We start from the raw sequence: 23,600 nt of genomic DNA, 5'->3' as shown, positions 1-23,600 counted from the left end.
CTTGCTTTGAATCTCTGGGCCCGCCAGCTGATCCAGAGGTGCGAGCTGCTGGGGAGGCGGGGGAATGAATTGTAGGACACTTGCTCCTCTAGGTAAAGTGGTAAAACTCTAAAACGTGACTTCTGAGCTGGGCATGGCAGCACACACCTGTAATCCCAGAGTTTGGGAGGCTGAGACCGGAGGATCACAGTTCGCGGACAGCCCCAGCTACTACTTAGTGAGGCCCTTTGCAACTCAGTGAGATCCTGTTTCAAAATCAAGAATTAGCCGGGCGTGGTGGCGCACGCTTGTAATCCCCGCGCTTGGGAGGCAGAGACAGGAGGATTGCGCAGGTTCAAAGCTAGCCGCGCGCGCGCTGGCTTGGGAGACCCTGTTTCCAAATAAAAATGTAAAAATAGGTCTGGGAGTGTAGCCCGGAGATAGAAGGGCTTCCAGGAACCCCAGTACCACCAAAAAAAAAAAAAATCAAGAATTAAAAATTGGGCTGGGGGTGTAACTCAGAGGTAGAAAGCCCCTGGGCTCCATCCTCAGTACCACAAAAAATAATAAGTACTCAGTGAATATTAGCTACTAAAAGAGAAGTTGTTTTTGATCGGGCCAGCCACAAAAATGGAAAGGAACATGAGAGTAACCTTTGTAACTGCATCTGTTCTGCATTAAAGAATAGGGCTGGGCCAGCACTGGAGGCTGAGACCACAGGATGCGGTTCATGGACAGCCTCAGCTACTTAGTGAGGCCCTCCGAAATTTAGTGTGACCCTGTTTCAAAATAAGGATAAAGTTAGGGCAGGGGTTATAGCTCGGAGGTCAGATGCCCCCGGGTTCCATCCTCAGACCTGCCCCCCCCCCAAAAAAAAAAATAGGGCTGGGAATCCAACAGCTGAATTCCCAGTACTTGGAAGGTTGAGACAGGAGGAACGGCCGCAGATTCGAGGACAGCCTCTCCAAGTTGATGAGTTGAGGACTCATCAACCTAAGGAGACCCTGTTTCAAAATGAAGATAAAAAATTGGGCTGGAGGTTTACTTCTGATGTAGAATACCCTGGGTTCAATGTTCATTACCACAAAATAAAAAAGAGTAAGTAACCCCCTGGGTCTGGTTCTGCATGCCTGCAATCCAGTAGTTGGGAGGCTGAAATAGGAAGATTGCAGGACACCCTCACCAACTTAGACTCTCATTAACCAAGTGAGAACTTGTTTCAAAACAAAAGGCCAGCCGGGTGTGGTGTAGCACACTTGTAATCCCAGTACTTGGGAGGCTGAGACCAGAGGATCGTGGTTCGCAGACAGCCTCAGCTACTTAGGCCCTCTACAACTCAGTGAGACCCGGTTTCAAAATAAAGAATAAAAAGTAGGGCAGGGGCTGTAGCTCGGAGGTCCAATGCCCCTGGGTTCCATCCCCAGACCCGCAAAAAAAAAAAAAAAAAAAAAAAAAAAAAATTGGGCTAGGCATGTAGCTCAGAGGTAGAATACCCCTAGGTTCAATCCCCAGTAGGGTAAAACAAACAAAATAGGGTTTTGAGCCAGGTGTGGTGGTGTACTCTTGTCATACTGGGAGGCTGAGACAGGAAGATTGCAGGTTCAAGGCTAGGCTCAGCTACTTGGTGAGGCCCTCTGCATCTTGAGTGAGACCCTGTTTCAAAAAATAAATTTAAAAAACGGCTGGGGGTTTATCTCGGAGTTAGAATGCTCCTGAGTTCAATCCCCAGTACTGCAAAAACAGAAAATAAAAAACAGGATCTTGCTAAATTGCTAGGGTTTTTTTTTTTTTTTTCTTTTTTCTTTGGTTTTTTTATTGGGGATTGAACCCAAAGGCATTCTACCTCTTACACCCCCAGCACTTTTTACAGGTTAAGTTGCTGACGCTAACCTTGAACTTGTAATTCTATCCTCCTATCTCAGCCTCCCTAGTATTAGGATATTTTTGCCATACTGGGGATGGAACCCAGGGACATCATACTTCCAAGCTATACCTCAGCACTATTTTTTTTTCTTTATTTTGAAACGGTCTCATTGAGTTGGGAAGGGACTCACTAAGTAGCTGAGACTGTCCACAAACTGAGATCCTCTGTTGGTTCAGCCTCCAGAATGCTGGGATTACAAGCCTGTGCCACCATGCCCAGCAGGATTTTTTCTTTTTGGGGAGGGGGGTATTAGGGATTGAACTCAGAGGCATTCATCCTCTGAGCTACACCCTAAGCCCCCTGCCATATTTTACTTTTATTTTTAAACAGGGTCACACTAGGTTGATGAGAACCTCACATTTATTGAGGCTGTCCTTGAACCTGTGGTCCTCCTGTCTCAGCCTTCTAAATACTGGGCTTTTTTATTTTTGTGGTACTGGGGATTGAACTGGAGGGGGCGGGGTTCTACATCTGAGCCATATTTCCAGCTTTATTTTTATTTTTTATTTTTTGAGGTACTGGGTATGGATCCCAGGGGTATTCCACCTCTGAGCTACACCCCCAGTCCTATCTTTTATTCTTATTTTTTTATTTTTTATTTTTATTATTTTGGTGGTACTAGGGGTGGAACCCAGAGGCTTTCTACCTCCGGGCTATATTCCCAGACCTTTTTCTATTTTATTTGGAAACAGGGTCTCACTAAGTTGCTGAGAGCTTCACTAAGTAGCTGAGGCTGGCTTGGAACCCGTGCGATCCTCCCTGTCTCAGCCTCCCAAGTGCAGGAATTACAAGCGTGCGCCACCAGGCCCGGCCTTTTTATTCTTTATTTTGAAACAGGGTCTCACTGAGTTGCAAAGGGCCTCACTAAATAGTAGCTGAGGCTGTCCTCGAACCATGATCCTCCTGTCTCAGCCTTCCAAATGCTGGGATTACAAGCATGTGTCACCACGGCCGGCTTTTTTTTATTATTATTATTTTGAAATAGGATCTTGTTAGGTGAATAAGAGTCTCCCTAATTGTTGAGCCTGTCCTTGATCTTCCAGTCTGAGCCTCTCAAGAACTGAGATTACAAGCTTGTGCCACCATACCTTGTTTATTTTTTAGTTTGAAACAAGGTCTCGCTATTGTCGAAGCTTTCTTTGAACCTGCAGTCCTCCTGTTTCAGTCCCCCAAGTACTGGGGTTACAAACCTGCACCACCATGCCAGGCTAGCACTGGGATTACAGGTATGTACCATCACACCCAGCTCCAGTACCAGGATTACAGGCATATGCCACCATTTCTGGCTCCCTGGCCCCTTCCTTTCTTCCTTCCTCCATTCCTTCCTTTTTTGGGGGAGGCATGGGGATAGCACCTAAGGGCATTCAACCTCTGAGCTATACCCGAGCTGTATTTATTATTTATTTATTTATTTAGGCCCTGGGGGTGGAACCCCGGGGCTTTTCTACCTCAGGGCTCTACTCCCAGACCTATTTTATACTTTATTTGGAAACAGGGTCTCACTAAGTTGCTGAGAGCCTCACTAAGTAGCTGAGGCTGGCTTTGAACCTGTGCGATCCTGTCTCAGCCTCCCAAGCGCTGGGATTACAAGTGTGCGCCACCATACCTGGATGTTCTTTTACATTTTGAAACGGGCTCACTGCCAAATATGGTGGTGCACACCTGTAACCCAGTACTTGGGAGGCAGAGACAGGAGGATCACAGGTTCAAGAGCAGCTTAATCAACTTAGTGAGGCTCTCCCCAGCCTAGACTTTGTTTCAAAATAAACAATAATACCTGGCCCTGGTGGCACATACATGTAATTCCAATACTTGAGAGATTGAAGAAAGAGGATTGCAGGTTCTCGGCCAGCCTCAGCAACTTGTGAGGTCCTCCACAATAACCTGTTTCAAAATACAGAATCTTCTGGGCGCGGTGTCGCACGCTTGGAATCCCAGCATTTGGGAGGCTGAGACCGGAGGATCGCGGTTTGCGGCCAGCCTCAGCTACTTAGCAAGGCCTTTGCAACTCAGTGAGACCCTGTTTCAAAATAAAGAATAAAAAATACAGATAGGGGTGCAGCTCGGAGGTAGAATGCCCCTGGGTTCAATCCCTAGTCACACACACACACACACACACACACACACACACACACACACACACACACCAATAGGGCTTGGGGTATACTTCGGATGTAGACTACCCTGGGTTCAGTCCCCAGTACCACACACAAAAAAAACAGGGTCTAAGTTGAAGTGGGCATTATTAAATTGCTGAGGCTGGCGTTGAACCTATGATCCTACTTTTTTAGCTTCCCAAGTTTTGGAATTTTAAGACCCTACCAAGGCATGCCTTCCAGGCTTTTTTTAAATTTTCAAGCCGGGCGTGGTGGCACATACCTGTAGTCCCCGCACTTGGGAGGCTGAGACAGGAGGATCACACAGGTTCGAAACCAGCCTCAGCTACTTAAATTTTCAGACAGACAGCCTTACTAACTTGTCCAGGCTTGCTTTGAACTTTCAATCCTGCCTCACCAAAGTACAAGGTCCTTTACCAAAATGACACTAGTAGCAACTACTAGGACCTGGACACCCACCTGCAGACTGACTCCAGGCTTCAGGCTCTGGCCCACCGAGCAAGCTTCTCCTTAAGGGCCCTCTCTGTTTGCTGGGTTCAGCCCAGTGGGCTGTCAAACAGCTGTCGACTTGCCCCTCTCATCCCTGGGCACAGGGAAGAGACCACAAAGAACACCCAGCGAATGTACTGAGCTTATGACTCTACCATCCAGCAGCTGGAAGCAGCACCAGTGCCCATCTGTGGGTTTAAAATTCAGTGTACAAAGCTTTTATTTAGTGTTCTGACTTTATTCAATAAAACAGCCTTTTCACAATTGCAGTTTTGCTTAGGAAACACAGAGTATAAAACAAAAGGGATAGTTAGGCATGGCGACACACACTTGTAATCCCAGTACTTGAGAGGCTGAGATAGGAGGCCCACAGATTCGAGGCTAGTCTCAGCAATTTAGCAAGGCCCTCTGCAATTTATGACCCTGTTTCAAAATAAAGAATAAAATTGGGCTGGGGGTGGTGATGCACGTTTGTAATCCCAGTATTCGGGAGGTGGAGACCAGAAGATCGCAGTTCGAGGACAGCCTGAGATACTTAGCAAAGCCCTTCACAACTCAGTGAGACCCTGCTTAAAAAAATAAAAATACTTAAAAATAGGACTGGGGGTTTAGCTCAGAGATACAATGTCCCTGGGTTCCATCCCTGGTACCGAAAAAAAAATAATAATAATAATAATAAAATAGGGCTGTGAGTACAGCTCAGAGGTAGAATTGAGATTGAACCCACACACTATTTGGGAGGCTGAGACAGGAGGATCACAGGTTCAAGGCCAGCCCTAGCATCTTAGGCAGGCCCTCAACAATTTAGCAAGTTTCAAAATAAAAAAGGTTGGGGATGTAGATCTGAGCTAGAACGCCCGTGGGATCAATCCCCAGTACCACAATAAATAAATAAAAGCAGGGTATGGCTGGGTGTGGTGGCGCACGCTTGTAATCCCAGCATTTGGGAGGCTGAGACAGGAGGATTGCGGTTTGAGGAAAGCCTCAGCTACTTAGTGAGGCCCTCTGCAATGCAGTGAGACCCTGTTTCAAAATAAGGAATAAAAAATAGGTTTGGGAGTGTAGCTCAGAGGTAGAACGTCCCTGGATTCCATCCCCAGTACTGCAAAAAACAAACAAAACACCACCAACAAAAAAAAAACCAGGTTCTCGTGGCACACACCTGTAATCCCAGTACTTGGGAGGATTGCAGGTTCAAGGGCAGTCTTAGCATGTAAGGAGACTCTCATCAACCTGCAAGACTCTGTTTCAAAAATAAAAGTAACGCCGGGCATGGTGGCGCACGCTTGTAATCCCCATGCTTGGGAGGCGGAGACAGGAGGATCGCGCTGGTTCAGAGCCAGCCTCGATGGCTTGAGACCCAGTTTCCACATTAAAAAAAAAGTTAAAAAATAGGTCTGGTAAAGTGTAGCCCGTGGGAGTGTATCCCAGAGGTAGAAGGGCTTCCAGAAACCCCAGTACCACCAAAAAAATAAAAAATAATTAAATAAATAAAAGTACCTGGGGCTAGGGATATGCACTCAGAGTTTCACACATGCTATGCAAGCATTCTATCACTGAGCTATATCCCAGCCCTTTTTATTTTTGAAACAGGGTCTCTGGCTAAATTGCCCAGGCTGGCCTCAGTCTCCCTAGTATCAGGAATTACAGGTGTGCACCAGTGCTGTTTATCTTGTTCTATATTTTGCAACAGGGCCTCAGTAAGCTGCAGAGGGCCTCACTAAGCAGCTGAAGCTGGCTGTGAACCTGTGATCCTCCTGTCTCAGTCTCCCAAGTACTGGGATTACAAGTGTTTGCCACTCCACCTGGCTAAATTTTATGTTTTTGTAACTCTTGAAATAGTTAGGACCTTTTATTTTGTTTATGGTGGCACACGCTTGTAATCCCAGCATTAGCGGGGGCTGAGACAGGAGGATCAGGGTTTGCAGACATCCTCAGCTACTTAGTAAGTCCCCTTGCAAAACTCAGTGAGACCCTGTTTCAAAATAAGGAATAAAAAAATAGGGCTGGGGGTGTAGCTTGGAGGTAGAATGCCTCTGAATTCAATCCCCAAGACCACACACACACACACACACACACACACACAAGGCTTAGAAGTACACTTAGACCACACGACCTGATTCTTTTGGAAACAAGTGCCGGCAGGCAGGAGCTAGGTAGTCAACAGCACCCGCAGTGCTGACCCCAACTTTCTTTTATTATTTTTTGCAGTACTGGGGATGGAACCCAGGACCATTCTCTCGGAGCTACACCCCCAGACCTACTTTTTTATCCTTTTAATTTAAAACAGGGTCTCACTGGGTTGCAGAGGGCCTAAGTGGCTGAGGCTGGCCGCAAACCGCGATCCTCCTGTCTCAGCCTGCGCAATGCTGGAATTACAGGGGTGCGCCCGCACGCCGGGCTCCGACCCCAACTTTCTATCTGTACTCGTGCGACTGCTGTGTTCACTCTGACTGCTCACATAGGATTTATTGGTTCCTTCGGTTTGCCACATCCAGCTCCAGTCTCGGCCGCGTTGGGCGCAGTGGGCGCTAAAGCATTCCGCGTAGGGTTGGGGAGGGGTCCGTGCTCACCGGGCGGCTGCTTCCCAGGGCCTGGTGAGTCAAGAGTCCGGAGTCCCCTCCAGTCCACGGAGAAAAAAGGCTGCCTGGGCCCCCAGCGCCCACCAGGGCAGGTCTGGCCTCACGCAGACCTCCCGCTGTCGCTAACCATCCAGTTCTTCCTGCAGGCTACGTTCTCCTGCGTGGCCGCGGCCTCCTGCAGGGCAGTCATCACTAGCTGCTGCGTCCTGGCCGCCTCTTCCCTGCGCCGCGGGTCCTGCCCCGCCATCTCCTGCGGGCGGGAAAGGAGGGTCACAATCGCCGCCGCCGCCAGCTCCCCGGCTCTCCGCACGCCTATCCCGCCCGGCGACTTCCAGCCGTTCCTACCTTCAGCATCTCCCGCTTCTGTAGCTCTCCCGGGGTCACGAGAGCAAAGAGCAGAGACCCCACGCCAGCCCCAGCGCCCAGCACCAACACTGCGACCAGCGCCTTCCGCAAGGTCCCCATGGCCGACCCTGCAACCATGGAGATGCCCTCCGGGTCCTCCCGCCGCCTAGAAGGGCCACTACGTCGTCTCGACGCCTCCTGCGCAGGCTAGAGCGTCCACAGTGGGGGGGACGACCATAGAGACGCTGCCGGGCTAGAGAGGGCGTGACCATAGAAACGTTTACGGTCCAGAGCGTCGAGCTCTTAATGGATGAGGGCCTCGAGCTTCTGGAGTTTTGGCACTTAGGTCTGAAGGCGGAGCGAGGTCACGACATCTGAAAGGCGATCGCTCTGAGGACAGTGCCAGTCTTCACGGTTGCTGTGAAAAAAATTTTTTTCGGTACTGAGGATGGAAACCAGAGGCATTCTACCTCCGAGTTATACCCCCAGCCCTATTTTTTATTCTTTGTTTTGAAACAGGGTCTCACTGAGTTGCAGAGGGCCTCACTAAGTAGCTGAGGCTGTCTGTGAAGCGCGATCCTCCTGTCTCAGCCTCCCAAATGCTGGGATTACAAGCGTGCGCCACCACGCCCGGCTGATTGCTGTGAATTTTGCAATTGTCCTCTCTTTTCTCTTTCTTTTTTGTGTTACTGGAGATAGAACCCAGGGGCATTTTCTACCTCCGAGCTGCACCTCCAGCCCTATATTTTATTCTTTATTTTGAAATAAGTGTTACTGAGTTATAAGGACCTCACTTAAGTAGCCAAGGCTGTCCGCGAACCACGATTCTCCTGTCTCAGCCTCCCAAATGCTGGGATTACAAGCGTGGGTCAGATGCCCAGCGCAGTTACCCATTTTCTCTTTCCCGAAATTTCCCAACCAGTAGAGGGCGGTGCTGTGTGTTCCGATTTCCTGCAGTAATTTGCGTGTTCTCAACAGTGGTCATCCAGATATTTACACACATCACTGCACTGTTCCCAACTCCCAACAAAAACTCTAGCTGTACTAGGTGGGAAACCGGTATAATTTTCTTAAACAAATACCTTGTTACTTTTCTTTTTTTTGGTTGTTTTTTGTTTGTTTGTTTGTTTGTTTGTTTGTTTTGCGGGTCTGGGGATGGAACCCAGAGGCATTCGACCTCCGAGCTACACCCCCTGCCCAATTTTTTTATTTTTTATTCTTGAAACAGGGTCTCACTGAGTTGCGAAAGGCCTCACTAAGTAGCTGAGGCTGTCCGCCAACCGCGATCCACCGGTCTCAGCCTTCCAAATGCTGGGATTACAAGCGTGCGCCACCACGCCCGGCTCACCTTGTTACTTTTCAAGGAACAAAAATACCCCATAGCTGTGTGACCCTTTTGAGTAAATCACCTAAGTCCTTTGTGCCCCAGTTTCTGCATTGGAAAATGTGGGTCCTCACAGGATCTCATAGTTTTAGAACAATTGAGTTGATATGTAAAGCACTTTAGAGTTCCTGGGAAACAGTAAACACCACCTGTATTCATCAAATGAGATACAAACAAGCCAGGCGTGGTGGCACACGCTTGTAATCCCAGCATTTGGGAGGCTGACACAAGAGGATCACGGTTGGAGGACATCTCAGCTACTTAATGAGGCCCTTTGCAACTCAGTGAGACCCTGTTTCAAAATAAGAAATTAAAAATAGGGCTGGGCTGGGCGTGGTGGCGCACGCTTGTAATCCCAGCATTTGGGAGGCTGAGACCTGGAGGATTGAGGTTCGCGGACAGCCTCAGCTACTTAGTGAGGCCCTCTGCAAATCAGTGAGACCCGGTTTCAAAATAAAGAAAAAAAAGATAGGGCAGGGAGTGTAGCTCGGAGGTCAGTGCCCCTGGGTTCCATCCCCAGACCCATGCAAAAAAAAAAAAAAAAAAAATAGGGCTGGGCGTGTAGCTTGGAGGTAGAATGCCCCTGGGTTCTATCCCCAGTATCATAAATAAATAAATAAATAAATAAATAAATAAATAAAGGGCTGGGGTGTAACTTGGAGGTAGAATGCCCCTGGGCTCCATCCCCAGTATCATAAATAAATAAATAAATAAATAAATAAATAAATAAAGGGCTGGGGTGTAACTTGGAGGTAGAATGCCCCTGGGCTCCATCCCCAGTGCCAAAAAAAAAAAAAAGAGAGAGAGATACAAATAAGCCATCATGGGAAAACCAGTGAGCAAGGGAGTCAGAAAATTCCAGGTTCGTTATCACAGCTCTTTACTTAGCACTTTAATCCACATGCCCTTGTTGTCTCCTACCTTGGCGGTCATCGCCAGTCTCAGGGACTAAATAGAAATAAAGCTCCTATCCCACCTCTGGGGAAACTCCCTCCCCTGGAAGGCCCATAATCTCCTAGCACGTCATCCTCTTCAGCAGCGATTAAGGGGCCAGGTTCAAAGAAGATTAAAGGGGCAGTCTGTGCAGTGCACGGGCAGGGGTACTCTGCTCGGAGTTCACCCACCCTGCACTCAGTCATCACCATGGCCCTTGTGCCAGGGGGCAGCAAGGAGGAAGGGCCTTGGCCTAGGGATAGCCCAGGCTCCTCCTGGCAGCCACAGAGCCCCAGGTTGACCAGTACTCTCTGGAAGGCCAGGGAAGACATTGGCAGGGTTGAAGGTCATGAGGATGTTGAGGTTGGTACTTCCCCACCCAGGGTCCTGCCGCTGGCTCACCCCAAGTGGGGCCAACATTCCCGCCGTCCTCATTCAGGTTGTCTCTCAGAAGGTCCGCCTGCCCTCAATTGTGGTCGAAGCCTCGGAGACAAATGAAGACAGTGAAGACCTCCAGTGGCCGCATGAGGAGCTGCTGCTGCTCACGGATGGTGAGGACGAGGAGGCCGAGGCCTTCTTCCAGGACCAAAGTGAAGAGCCAGGTGAGGGACAGTGGTTCAGCTGGGCCATTGTGATCTGGGGACTCTAGACCAGGCCCAAATGGAAAGCTCAGCTGTCCCTGCATTCGGCAGGGCCAGGCACACAGTAAGAGCTCAATAAATGCAGAAAGGGATCTTGTAATCCCAGGACTTGGGAGGCTGAGACAGGAGGATCGCACAGGTTCTCGGCCAGCCTCAGCTACCCACAACTCAGCGAGACCTGGTTTCAAAATAAAGAAGAAATAGGAAAAGCCGGGTGCGGTGGCGCACGCTTGGAACCCCAGCATTCAGGAGGCCGAGACAGGAGGATCGCGGTTCACGGCCTCAGCTACTTAGGGAGCCCTTTGCAACTCGGGGAGATCCTGTTTCAAAATAAAGAATGAAACATAGGGCTGGGGGTGTAGCTTGGAGGTAGAATGCCTCTGGGATGCAAAAAAAAAAAAAAAAACAGAAGAAGAACAAAAAATAAGCCGGGCGTGGTGGCGCACGCTTGTAATCCCCGGGGTTGGGAGGCAGAGATAGGAGGATTGCGCAGGTTCGAAGCCAGCCGCACGCGCTGGCTTGGGAGACCCTGTTTCCAAATCAAAATGTAAAAATAGGTCTGGGAGTGTAGCCCGGAGGTAGAAGGGCTTCCAGGAACCCCAGTACCACCAAGAAAAGAAAAAAGAAAAAATAGGGCTGGCACTGGGCATGGGAATACACACTTGTAATCCCAGTACTTGGGAGGCTGAGAGAGAAGGATCATAGGTTCTCGACCAACCTCAGCTACTTAGCTACTTAATGAGGCCCTTTGCAACTTAGTGAGACCCTGTTTCAAAATAAAGAATAAAAAATAGGGCTAGAGGTATAGCTTGGAGGTAGAATACCAGAATGCCCCTGGGTTGAATCCCCAATATTGCTAAAAAAAAAAAAAAAAAAAAAAAAAAAAAGGCTAGGGGTATAGCTTGGAAGTAGAAAGCTTCTAGGTTCAATCCTCAGTGCCAAATAAATAAATACAAATAAAAAAAGTGCTAGGGGTGCAACTGAGTTGTGGGGTGCTTGCTTAACATGCACAAAGCCCTGAGTTTATCTCTAATATGGTCTTGGGAGTTGCAGGGCCACCTGGTGTCCTGGGGAGTAAAAAATAGGACTGGGTATAGCTTGGAGGTAAAATGCCCCTGCATTCAATACCCAGTACCAAATACAAGGACTGAGAGTATGGGAGTGTAGCTCAGAAATAGAATGCCCCTGGGTTTAATCCCCAGTACACCCGGAAAAAAAAAAAAAAAGATTAAGGATTTTTGAGTGTAGCACCATGGTAAAATGTATGCTTACCATGTACGAGGCCCTGAGTTTGATCCTTAGCCTCACACTTATGTGTGTACACACTTACACAATGTAAATGAATGTGGTAAAGAAAGATGTGGAAAGCTGGGTGTGATGGCGCACTCCTATAATCCCAGTATTTGGGAGACAGAGACAAGAGGATACCAGCTTGGGGCAATTTATTTATTTTTTTAAATTTATTTTTATTGGTGCATTGTAATCATACATCACATTGGAATATATGACTTGAGAGGATATACAAGCACACATCATCCAATTAGCCCTCCTCCAGCCCCCATCCCATTCCCTCCCCCTCCCTGGATCCCATGCTTGTTTGGTGATTAACTTTGATACATTTGTTTATGTACCTCCTGCTTTTTAAAGAGGCTCCATCCTCCCCTATTCCATACCCTCTGATTGGTCACCTTAATTGCTTCACTATAGGGCCCTTTCTATAGCTCGACCACTTCCTATTGCCCCTTTCCTCCTAGTTATTGCTGATTAGGGAAAGCATCTGGTTTTAATTTTCTGTGATATTTCTCTGTGCGTGCCGCGTTGCAAATACCGATCCCACTCTTGATGGCCCCAGTTGTGGCCTGGCTACCTGGTGGACTGATCCAGACCTCCCTGGCTCAAGCAGCGGCCTTGCCTCATGGGAGGCCCCAGTTCTGGCCTCACTGGCCCCAACACCGGCCTAACCCCTCAGCTGGCTCCGATGTTAGCTGATGGCCCCGGCATTGGCCTAACCCCTCAGCAGGCTCCGATCCGGGCCTCGTAGGCCTCAGTAGCAGCCTTGCCTCACAGAAGGCTCTGATGCCGGCCAGTGGCCCCAGCACCGGCCTAACCTCTCAGCAGGCTCTGATCCCGGCCTTGGAGGCCCCAACACCGGCCTTGCCTCACGGCAGGCTCCGATCCCAGCCTCGCTGGCCCCAGCACCAGCCTAACCCCTCGGCAGGCTCCGATCCCGGCCTCGGAGGCCCCAGCACCGGCCTTGCCTCACGGCAGGCTCCGATCCCGACCTCGCTGGCCCCGGCACCGACCTAGCCCCTCAGCAGGCTCTGATCCCAGCATCGGAGGCCCGAGCACTGGCCTTGCCTCGCGGCAGGCTTCGATTCCGGCCTCACTGGCCCCAGCACCAGCCTAACCCCTCGGCAGGCTCCGATCCCGGCCTCGGAGGCCTCAATAACGGCCTTGCCTCACGGAAGGCTCCGATGCCCGCCGTTGGCCCCAGCACCGGCCTAACCCCTCGGCAGGCTCCGATCCCGGCCTCAGAGGCCCCAGCACCGGCCTTACTGGCCCCAGCACAGGCCTAACCCCTCGGCAGGCTCCGATCCCGGCCTCAGAGGCCGCAATAGCAGCCTTGCCTCACGGAAGGCTCCGATGCTTGCCAGTGGCCATCTTGGGGCAATTTAATGTGGCTTTCAACAACTTAGACCTAGTTTCAAAATTAAAAATAAAAGCCGAGTGTGGTGCACACTTGTAATCCCTGTGCCTGGGAGACGGAGACAGGAGGATTGCACAGGTTCGAAGCCAGCCTTGCTGGTTTAAGAGACCCTGTTTCCAAATAAAAATATAAAAAATAGGTGTCTGGGAGTGTATTCTGGAGGTAGAAGGGTTTCCAGGAACCCCAGTATCACCAAAGGAAAAAAAAAAAAAGCTAAGTGTGGCACATGCTCATAATCCCAGAACTTGTGAGGCTGAGATAGGAGGACCACACATTCAAGGCCAGCCTTGGGTACTTAGTGAGGCCTCTGCAACTTAGTGAGACACTGTTTTAAAGTAAAGAATAAAAATTAGGGCTTGGGGTATAACTAGGAGATAGAATAAAACAGGGCTGGAGGGTGTAGCTTGGAGGTAGAATGCTCCTGGGTTAAATTCCCAGCACCACACCCAGCACAAAATAAATAAATAAATAAATAAATAAATAAATAAATAAATAAAATGAAATATGCCTGGGATTATATAGTTCAGAGTCAGAACACGTCTGGGTTCAATCCCTAACAAAAATAGAAAGAAGGGGAAAAAAAAGATGTGGGAGAGAAAAGTCAATACAGTTGATAAAACTGATCGACACTAGCAATTCTAAGAATGAATGACACCTTTTAATCTATATTTTAATTAATTAATTAGTTAATTAATTATTTGGTGTTACTGGGTTCCTGGAAACCCTTCTACCTCCGGGCTACACTCCCAGACCTATTTTTTATATTTTTATTTGGAAACAGGGTCTCTTAAGCCAGCGAGGCTGGCTTCGAACCAGCGCGATCCTCCTCTCTCCGCCTCCCCGATTACAAGAGTGCGCCACCATGCCCGGCTTAATCTGTATTTTTAATATTTTGTACTTTTTTTGTGTGGTACTGGGGACTGAACCCAGGGGCATTCTACCTCCAAGCTATACCCCCATAGCTATGTTCTATTCTTTATTTTGAAACAGGGTCTCACTAAGTTGTGGAGGACCTCAGTAAGTAGCCGAGGTTGGCTGTGAACCTTCCATCCTCTTGTCTCAGCCTCCCAAGTACTGGGAACCACTTGGCATTTCCTGGCTTTTTTTTGTACTTTTAATACATTTGCTTTCATGAGTAAAAAGATAAAATCACACCAAGTCAGACTACCTAGAGGTTATGTTTTGGACGTCTTCTTTCCTGGACTTACTTTCATGTCTGTATGTTCCAATAGAGGTGAGCGTTTTTATCTTTTATTTTTTTACGGGTCTGGGGATGGAAGCCAGGGGCATTCGACCTCCGAGCTACACCCTCTGCCCTATTTTCTATTCTTTCTTTTTATTTATTTTTTATTTATTTTTATTTTTTATTTTATTTATTTATTTATTTATTTTTGGTGGTACTGGGGTTCCTGGAAGCCCTTCTACCTCCGGGCTACACTCCCAGACCTATTTTTACATTTTTTTATTTGGAAACAGGGTCTCCTAAGCCAGCGCGCACGGCTTCGAACCTGCGCGATCCTCCTGTCTCTGCCTCCCAAGCGCGGGGATTACAAGCGTGCGCCACCACACCCGGCTTTTTTTTAAATTCTTGTTTTGGTGGTAGTGGGGGTAGAACCAAGAGGCTTCCTACCTCTGGGCTATACCCCCAGACCTATTTTATATTTTATTTGGAAACAGGGTCTCACTAAATTGCTGAGAACCTCACTAAATAGCTGAGGCTGGCTTCGAACCTGTGATTCTCCTGTCTCAGTTTCCCAAGCACAGGGATTACAAGTGTGCGCCACCACTCCTGGCTATTCTTTATTTTGAAAAAGGGTCTCACTGAGTTGCAAAGGGCCTCACTAAGTAGCTGAGGCTGTTTGAGAACTGCAATCCTCTGGTCTCAGCTTCCTGAATGCTGGGATTACAGACATGCGCCACCACACTTGGCTGTGCTAAACAATTTGACCTCATTATTTTCAGAACAACCTAATAAGGAAGATACTTTTCTCTTAATAAATGAGAGACCCAAGGCTATGAAGCTAGCCTTCCAATTAAAATTGCTGCCCATCTGGGTGTGGTGGCACAGGCTTCTAATCCCAGCATTTGGGAGGCTGAAAGAGGAGGATCACAGTTTGCGGACAGCCTCAGGTACTGAGGCCCTCTGCAACTTAGTGAGACCCTGTTTCAAAATAAAGAATAAAATATAGGTCAGGGGGTATAGCTCGGAGGTTTAATGCCCTTGGGTTCCATCCACAGACCTGCAAAGAAAAAAAAATTGCTGCTCTTAAACTGGGCATGGTGGCACACACCTGTAAACCCAGTACTTGGGAGACAGAGACAGGAATATCACAGGTTCAAGGACAGTCGCAGCAAGTAGTGAGACTCTCTCTCAATCAACCTAGTGAGACTATTTTGAAATAAAACTAAAAAATAAGGCTGGGGGCATAGCTCAGAGGTAGAATGCCCCTGTGTTCAATGTGCGGTGAGGCTCTCAACAAATTAGTGAGACCCTGCTTCCAAATAAAATACAAAATATGACTGGGAGTGTAGCCCAGAGGTAGAAGCTCCTGGGTTCCATTCCCAGTACTACACACACACACACACACACACACACACACACACACACACACACACACGCTGCCCTTACTGTTTTGTTTTGTACTGGGGACATTCTACTCTGTTTAGGTACCAGTGGCATTCTACCTTTGAGCTACACCCCACCCTTTTTTATTTATTTATGTAATTTTGAGCTAGTAGGGATGGAACCCAGGGACCTTCTACCTCTGAGCTACAGCCCCAGACCTATTTTATGTTTTATTTGGAAACAGGGTCTCACTAAGTTGCTGAGAGCCTCACTAAGTAGCTGAGGCTGGCTTCAAAGCTACACTATCCTTCTGTTTCAGCCTCCCAAGTACTGGGATTACAAGTGTGCACCACCAAACGGGCTTATACTTTATTTTGAAATAGGGTCTCATTGAGTTGCAAAGGGCCTCACTAAGTAGCTGAGGCTGGCTGCAAACAGTGGTCCTCCTGGATTATAAGTGTGCACCACCATGCCCAACTACTCTTTTTTTTTTTTTGTGGTTACTAGGGTTGGAACCCAGGGGCATTCTAACTCTGAGCTACAACCCTAGGAGTATTTTTTTTTTTTTTTTTTTTTTTGAAACAGGGTCAAAATTGCTGAGAGCCAGCTGGGCGTGGTGGTGCATGCTTGTAAGTCCAGCAGCATTTGGGAGGCAGAGATCAGAGTATTGCAGTTCGTGGACAGCTATTTAGTGAGGCCCTTCATAACTCAGTGAGATCCTGTTTCACAAAAGTAAAATAAAAAGACTAAAAAAATAGGACCTGGGGTGTTAACTCGGAGGTAGGATGCCCCTGGGTTCCATCCCCAGAACCACAAAAATAAAAATAAAATTGCCGAGAGCCTCATTAAATTGCTGGAACTGGCTTTGAACCTGTGATCCTCCTGTCTCAGCCTCTCAAGTATGGGGGTTACAGGTATATCCCAGGTCCTTCCTGTCTTTTTAACTCCTTTTCTCCACCTTCCCCCAGGATGGGCTTGGAGCCCACAGGACCCCCGATCTCCCTTAAGAACATTCAACCCTGGACTCAGCTGGGGGCAGGAACAGGAAGAGCAAGATACCTCGTGGATTCTAGAGGAGCCAGTGTGCCAGGAAGCCCCCAACCCCTGTCCCCTTTGGGACCCAGCAATGGGATCTTGTGTCTGCAGAAGCCGCTTCATGGAATATCCCCATCTCCTGCTTCCCAGCAGCTTTAGGGGTAAGTATTGTTCTCTCTCCCACCATGTCATCGAGGTTTGGTTTTGAAGCCGAGCCTGTCGTGGTGCCACATTCAGGAGGTTGAGACTGGAGGGTCGCTGTTTGTGGTCAGCCTCAGCTACTTAGTTAGGCCCTCCGCAACTTAGTGAGAACCTGTTTCAAAGTAAAGAATAAAAAATAGGACAGGGCCACGCTTGTAATCCCAGCATTTGGGAGGCTGAGACTGGAAGATCGCGGTTCGCGGACAGCCTCAACTACTTAGTGAGACCCTGTTTCAAAAAAAATAAAGAATAAAAAACAGAGCAGAGGGTGTAGCTCGGAGGTAAATGCCCCTGGGTTCCATTCCCAGACCTCCAAAAAAAAAAAAAAAAAAAAAACCAAAATACAAGGTTAGGCAAATGAGTCATACATTGAGTTTCTAATCTACTTTTAGGTGCTTGTTTAGTTAGCAGTGGGGAATGATTCACTCTTCTCAGGACTCAGCTTTTTTTTTGTCCTGGGGATGGAACTCATGGGTATTCTACCTCTGAGCTACACACCTCTGAGCTACACCCAGCCCAATTATTTTTTTGGTGGTACTGGGGGTAGAACCCAGAGTCTACCTCCAGGCTCTACTCCCAGACCTATTTTTTATACTTTATTCGGAAACAGGGTCTCACGAAGTTGCAGAGCCTTACAAGCTGAGGCTGGCTTTGAACCTGTGCGATCATCCTGTCTCAGCCTCCCAAGCACTGGGATTACAAGTGTGCACCAAGTAGCTAAGGCTGTCCTTGAACCAGGATACTTGTCTCAGCCTCCCAAATGCTGGGATTACAAGCATGCGCCACCACGCCCAGCTTCTTGGTACCTATCTTGTCTGGCATGGCTAAATGTTTCACATCCAGGCATTTTACGGGGGATGAGGGCAAAGAATGTGGAAGCTGGGACTCAAAATTTTGTATTTCCAGCCTTTCCATCCCAACAGAAGACACTGGTCTGGACTAAAGTATCTTTAATGAGAGCCTTTAACCAAGTAGGCAAAGTAGGTGATCCCCCTGAAAGGGCCTAACTCCTGCATGGTCACAGTCCGGCCTAGAGATCTTTGCTCCAGGCAGGGCAGCCGCACATCAGGGTCCTCATCTGAGAACTGAATCAAGGTCCCCTTGGGGCTTAGGACCCTCAGGCATTCTGACAGCAGCTGGTCAGCCCTAGGCAGACCAGCCCGGGCTACAGCATCCCAAGTTCCCTTGTCTAGCACGAGCTGGAAGGAGCCTGAATCAGCCACAGGCTTCAGATTGAGAGCATCAGCCTGCGTGAAGCGGAGACGGGAAGCAGGATGCCCAGGACATAGGGGTGCTTGTCCTTGGCTGCCCTCCAGGAGTCTGTTCATGTGGGCCACAGCTACAGGAGAGAAGTCCACCCCCAGAACATCCACAGGATGGGAGGACTGGGTGTAGAGGCCTGTGCACAGGTTCGAGGTCCCACAGCCCACATCCAGGACCCGCAGCGGATGGGCAGCTTGAGCGTCTCGTAGGAGCGGAAGTAGGAGTCCTTGGATTTCCTCGTATCCAAAGAACCAGTCAAAGGTGGGGACTTTGCCTGGATGAGGCTGGGCATGCAGGCGATCCCAGAGGCTGCGGTCCGCCAGGCAACTACTAGCCAGGGTGCCTGTGGACAGTTGGAGGGTATGTGTCACCAATGTCACCACTCACCACATGCACACAACAGGTGGTTTTGTTCTGGGGAATTGACTGAATGCAGGCTCTTATGTGATAGGTACGCAGACTACCACCGAGTTACCCCGTGTTTTGTGCCAGCCTTATTATTTTTTTTTGGTGGTACTGGGGTGGAACCCAGAGGCCTTCCACCTCTGGGCTATACTCCCAGACCTTTTTTTTTGGAAACAGAGTGTCACCAAGTTGCTGAGAGCCTCACTAAGTAGCTGAGGCTGGCTTCGAACCCGTGCGATCCACCTGTCTCGCCTCCCAAGCGCAGGGATTACAAGCATGCACCACCACACCTGGCTGTTATTTCATTTCTAATTCTGAAAAATTTTAGTAAAATTATAGAGTGCCTTGAGTTCCTATGGTTGGCTGTGAACTTGCAATCCTCGGTTTTAGGGACATTCTACTACCTGAGCTACACCCCAAACCCGATTTTATTCCTTATTTGGAAAAAGGGTCTTTCACTAGGTTGCTGAGAGCCTGGCTAAAAGGACAAGATTGGCTCTGAACCCATGATCCTGTCTCCACCTCCCAAGTACTGGGATTATTACCTGAGACATGGCAGGGTTCGGTGGAACATGCTTGTAATCCCAGCATTTGGCAGGCCGAGAGAGGAGATTGCGTTTGAGGACTGCCTCAGTTACTTAGCTAGGCCCTTTACAACTCATTGATACTGTTTCAAAAGAAAAAAAATAACTGGGCGTGGTGGCATGCTTTTAATCCCAGCATTGGGAGGCTGAGACAGGAGGATCAGTTTTGCCGTCAGCCTCAGCTACATAGTGAGGCCCTATGTAACTCGATGAGACCCTGTTTCAAAATAAAGAATAAAATAGGGAGGGGGTGTAGCTCGGAGGTAGAATGCCCCTGATTGCCATTTCCAGCTCTGCCAAAAAAAAAAAAAATCCAATTCCAGCTTCCCGAGTACTGGGATTACAAGCAACCCTCATACCCAGTTTACACTGTGATTTTTTTTTTTTTTTTGCGGTACTGGGGATTGAATCCAGGGGTATTCTACCTCCGACATACATCCCCAGCCCTATTTTTTATTATTTTTATTTTGAGTCAGGGTCTCGCTATGTTGTGGAGGGCCTATGTAGCCGAGGCTGTCCGCGGTTTCGCATCCTCCTGTCTCAACCCCCCAAGCACTGGTTTACAAGCGCGCCACCACCCCCAACTACCCTGTTGTTTTAAGCTCCAACTTCAGAGAACTAGATCCGCCAGGCCACTAAGGCCCAGCGTCGTCTGACTGAAGCCAGGGCCTCCCACGTTAGGCAAGCGCTCTATGACTGAGCGGTCTCCCCAGCTCCACCGATCACTAGGGATCCACCTTCCTTACCTGCGAGGGCGCGGTGCGCCCCCTTCGCTAGGAGCGCTCGGCGCAGCGCAGCCATCCCGAGGCGGCCGGCAGCCATCCCGCGGTCGCCGGGGAGCCTTGCGCAAGGTGTCGTCGGCACGCCTACCCGAGCCTTAGGCCCTAGGGAAGATCTGCAAATTCCGCAGTGCGGAGAAATGCGTAAGGCTCCCCGAACTCTGCCGCCTCAGAAAAAAGAACGCCGACACGGATGTACTTGGGTAGGATCAGTCTTTATTGGTTGCAACGACAAACAGGAGAGAGAATGGAACAACGTTCGCTCCTGGGGCGGCGTCCGCCGACCTGAAAGCAGAGAAGGAAGCGTGAGCAACCCGCAGCGCAGACGCTGGGCCCGGGCTCGGCCCGGCTCCCAGCTCTGTGTCCCGGCGCCTGAGGATAGAACCGGCAGACGGGAAACCGCCGGCACCGAAGACATGACGCCGAGGGGCCGGAGCCCTTTCCTTCTGCCTCCGTACATAACGGGGAGCAGGACCGCACGCCCGCTCCCCGCCAAGAAAAGGAGGGTGCGCAGACCCCGCGCAGAACGCCCACCAGGCCTGCCCGCAGAGCCCACGCCCCACTCACCCGCCTCGGCCCTCCGAAAGGCGGCGCGGCCGGCCACGCGCGCTCTTATAGCCGCCGGGCCCCGCCCCCGAGCTGCGATTGGCCCGCGGGCCGCGCGGGGCGGAGCCTCGCCGAGCTGCGCCGGGGAGGCGGTGAGAGCGCTGCACCACCATGGGGGCTCCCGGAGGGAAGATCAACCGGCCCCGAACGGTGACGGCCTGGGGTGGGGGCCGCGGCTCTGTGTCCCAAAGCTGCCCGCAGCTCGGGTCTCTCGCCCGGCCGGGGTCGATGGCGGACGGGGGTGGCCGCGGGCGGGTGCCCCGCGAGGCGCGGGCGGCCGGGGTCTGATGGCCTCTCCCCGCCCCGCGCAGGAGCTGAAGAAGAAGCTGTTCAAGCGGCGGCGGGCGTTGGGCCGGGCGCGGAGGCTGCGGCACCGGGTGGTCGGAGCCGTGCTGGACGCGGGGCTGACCACGCGGCACCACCTCAAGAAGCGGGCGTGAGTACCGGCGCGCGTCCGCTCGGGCCCCCGCCTGGGCCGGGCTCCGAGCGGGACCCCGCGGCTGCGCGCTCCCGGGCGTTCTCTTGGGCCCTGGTCAAAGTCTCAGGAAGATTTTGCAGACTTCTTTTTTTTTTTTTTTTTGGTACTAGGGATTGAATTTAGGGGTATTTTGCTTCTAAGATACACCCCCATCTTTTTATTTTTTACTTTGAAAAAAATTGTTTTAAGGGGATGAGGCTGGCCTCAATGTTCCTGTCTCAGCCTCCCAAATACTGGGATTGCAGGCGTGTGCCACCAAGCCCAGGTCATTTATTTTTGTGTATAGAAAACTGCACACATGATGTCTGTATAACACTCGTTGAATTTCTCCAAAAGTACGCGTAGGATTTTACATGCAATTTACAAGAATTTAGTCTTGGGGAAGAGCTCCCATCCCAAGGTGTTCTATCGCAGAGCTACATTCCCAACCCCTTTTATTTTTTATTTTTGAAACAGTCTTGCTAACTTGCCAAGGCGGTGTGCCAACATGCGATCCTCCCGTCTCAGCCTACCAAGTACTGGGATTATAAGAGTGGGCCACCATGCCCGGTTTTTTGTTTTTTCAGTATTGGGGATGGAACCCAGAAGCATTTTACCTCCGAGCTACACCTTCAGCCCTATTTTTATTTTTTATTCTTTATTTTGAAACAGGCTCTCACTGAGTTTCAAAGGGCCTCACTAAGCTGTAGCTGAGGCTGCCTGGGAACTCGGATCCTCCTGTCTCAGCCTCCCAAATGCTGGGATTAACAAGCATGCGCATGCGCCACCACACCCAGCTTCTTGCCTGGTTTTTAAATACTTTTTCTAACGCTTGATTCTCATTAGTGTGTTGATAATGATACTAAGTGAAGTCTTAAATGTTGAGCTAGGGCCATGCCTATAATCCTTGTACTTGGGAGACTTAGGAGAGAACCAGGCGTGGTGCCACGTTCTTGTAATCTCAGTACTTGGGAGGCTGAGACAGGGAAATTGCAGGTTCACAGCCAGCCTCAGCAACTTAGACTCTCAGCGACCAAGTGAGGCTGTTTCAGAACAAAATATAAACAGGGATTGGGGGTATAGCTCAGAGTTAGAATGCCCCCAGGTTCAATTCCCAATTTCACAAAAGTTCTTGGGGATGTAGCTAAAAGATGGAACGCCCCTGGTTCTACCCCCAGTACCCCAAACAAACAAAATTGGCCCAGTGGTGAAATGCCCCTGGGCGCAACTGAACCATAAAAATGTCTAAGTCTTCATGAGACTTAACTCATCACCTTTGAGCCCACGCTTTCAAATAACTAATTTGAATCCAAAGGCTTTGTTTTTCTTTTTTTGGTGCATGTGTGTGGTGCTGGGGATTGAACCCAGGGACAGTCTATCTCTGAGCTATACCTACAATTCATTTTCTTGATTTTTTATTTTCACTTGGAAACAGGATCCCCCTAAGTTGCCCACAGCCTCACTAAATTGTGCAGGCTAGCTTCAAACCTGTGATCCTCCAGTATCAGCCTTCCAAGTACTGGGATTCCAGGTGTATACCACCACGCCTGGCTCCAAAGACCCTTGGTTTTTTTTTTTTTCGGTACTGGGGATGGAACTCAAGGGCATTCTACCTCCGAGCTACACCCCCAGCCCTATTTTTTATTCTTTATTTTTAATTTAATTTTATTTTTTGGTGGTACTGGGGTGGAACCCAGAGGCTTTCTACCTCCGGGCTATACTCCCAGACCTATTTTCTATTTTATTTGGAAACAGGGTCTCACTAAGTTGCTGAGAGCCTCGCTCAGTAGCTGAGGCTGGCTTCGAACCCGCGCAATCCTCCTGTCTCAGCCTCCCAAGCGCGGGGATTACAAGCGTGCGCCACCACGCCCGGCCTTTTTATTCTTTATTTTGAAACATCTCACTGAGTCGCAGAGGGCCTCACTAGGTAGCTGAGGCTGTCCGCGAACCGCGATCCTCTTGTTTCAGCCTCCCGAATGCTGGGATGACACGCGTGCGCCACCACGCCTGGCTTCCAAAGACCCTTTTGGTAGTCTGAGTAGCTTGCGTGCCCTGCCTGTGCCGGGTTGAGCTGGCCGCCTTTGCTCTTCCTAACCTGCAGATCCAGTGCACGTGCCAACATTACTCTGTCTGGGAAGAAGCGCAGAAAGCTCCTGCAGCAGATCCGGCTTGCTCAGAAGGAGAAGGCAGCCATGGAAGGTGAGGCACGGGCACGGAGCTGGGAGGGGAGGGACTGTGGATTTACGTGGGTTCTTTAATGCTCCTTTTTCCCTCTCTTTGCTCAGTGGAAGCCCCCTCACAGCCAGCCAAGACTAGTGGATCACAGCCCAAACGGCAAAAGAAGACAAAAGCCCCCCAGGATGTAGATATGGAGGACCTTGAAGATGAGAGCTGAAAAGCTGGCTTCTCCCGCCAGAAGATTTTTAGCTGGAGCCAGGAGGATTTGATGGCTGTTCAGAGGACCCTGGGGGGAAAGCATTATCCTCTCCCATTTTCTCCAGATTCCTCTTCCTCCATGGCCTACTGATGTCCCTGGAGGGATACGTTGGGAAGGAAGAGGGTACAAAAGAAAGGCTGCAGAGGGCCCTTTCTGGCCGTCAGCT

General features: G+C 49.7%; 3 protein-coding genes across 3 annotated transcripts; 1 reads left to right on the top strand and 2 right to left on the bottom strand.

Annotated features, from left to right (window-relative positions):
* Window positions 1–7,191: 7,191 nt before the first annotated feature.
* UQCC3 (ubiquinol-cytochrome c reductase complex assembly factor 3) lies at window positions 7,192–7,556 on the bottom strand (the record flags this gene model as incomplete). Its single annotated transcript, XM_080694097.1, has 2 exons — window positions 7,192–7,341; window positions 7,437–7,556. 2 exons carry the CDS (start codon window positions 7,554–7,556, stop codon window positions 7,192–7,194), a joined length of 270 nt encoding a protein of 89 aa, XP_080550223.1.
* A 10,297-nt stretch (window positions 7,557–17,853) lies between these two features.
* Window positions 17,854–19,956, bottom strand: CSKMT (citrate synthase lysine methyltransferase; the record flags this gene model as incomplete). Its single annotated transcript, XM_080696859.1, has 2 exons — window positions 17,854–18,509; window positions 19,902–19,956. The coding sequence occupies 2 exons, from the start codon at window positions 19,954–19,956 to the stop codon at window positions 17,854–17,856; spliced, it is 711 nt and encodes a 236-aa protein (XP_080552985.1).
* Window positions 19,957–20,651: 695 nt separating this feature from the next.
* LOC308263805 (uncharacterized protein C11orf98) lies at window positions 20,652–23,392 on the top strand (the record flags this gene model as incomplete). The annotated part of the gene is made up of 4 exons (XM_080696871.1): window positions 20,652–20,690; window positions 20,852–20,976; window positions 23,099–23,196; window positions 23,283–23,392. 4 exons carry the CDS (start codon window positions 20,652–20,654, stop codon window positions 23,390–23,392), a joined length of 372 nt encoding a protein of 123 aa, XP_080552997.1.
* Between the last annotated feature and the right edge of the window lie 208 nt (window positions 23,393–23,600).

This window comes from Muscardinus avellanarius (assembly GCF_963383645.1).
Source record: "Muscardinus avellanarius genome assembly, chromosome: 1".
Lineage (NCBI taxonomy): Eukaryota > Metazoa > Chordata > Mammalia > Rodentia > Gliridae > Muscardinus > Muscardinus avellanarius.
Note: the sequence above shows the minus strand (reverse complement) of the source record. Positions and strands in the feature narration are given on the sequence as shown.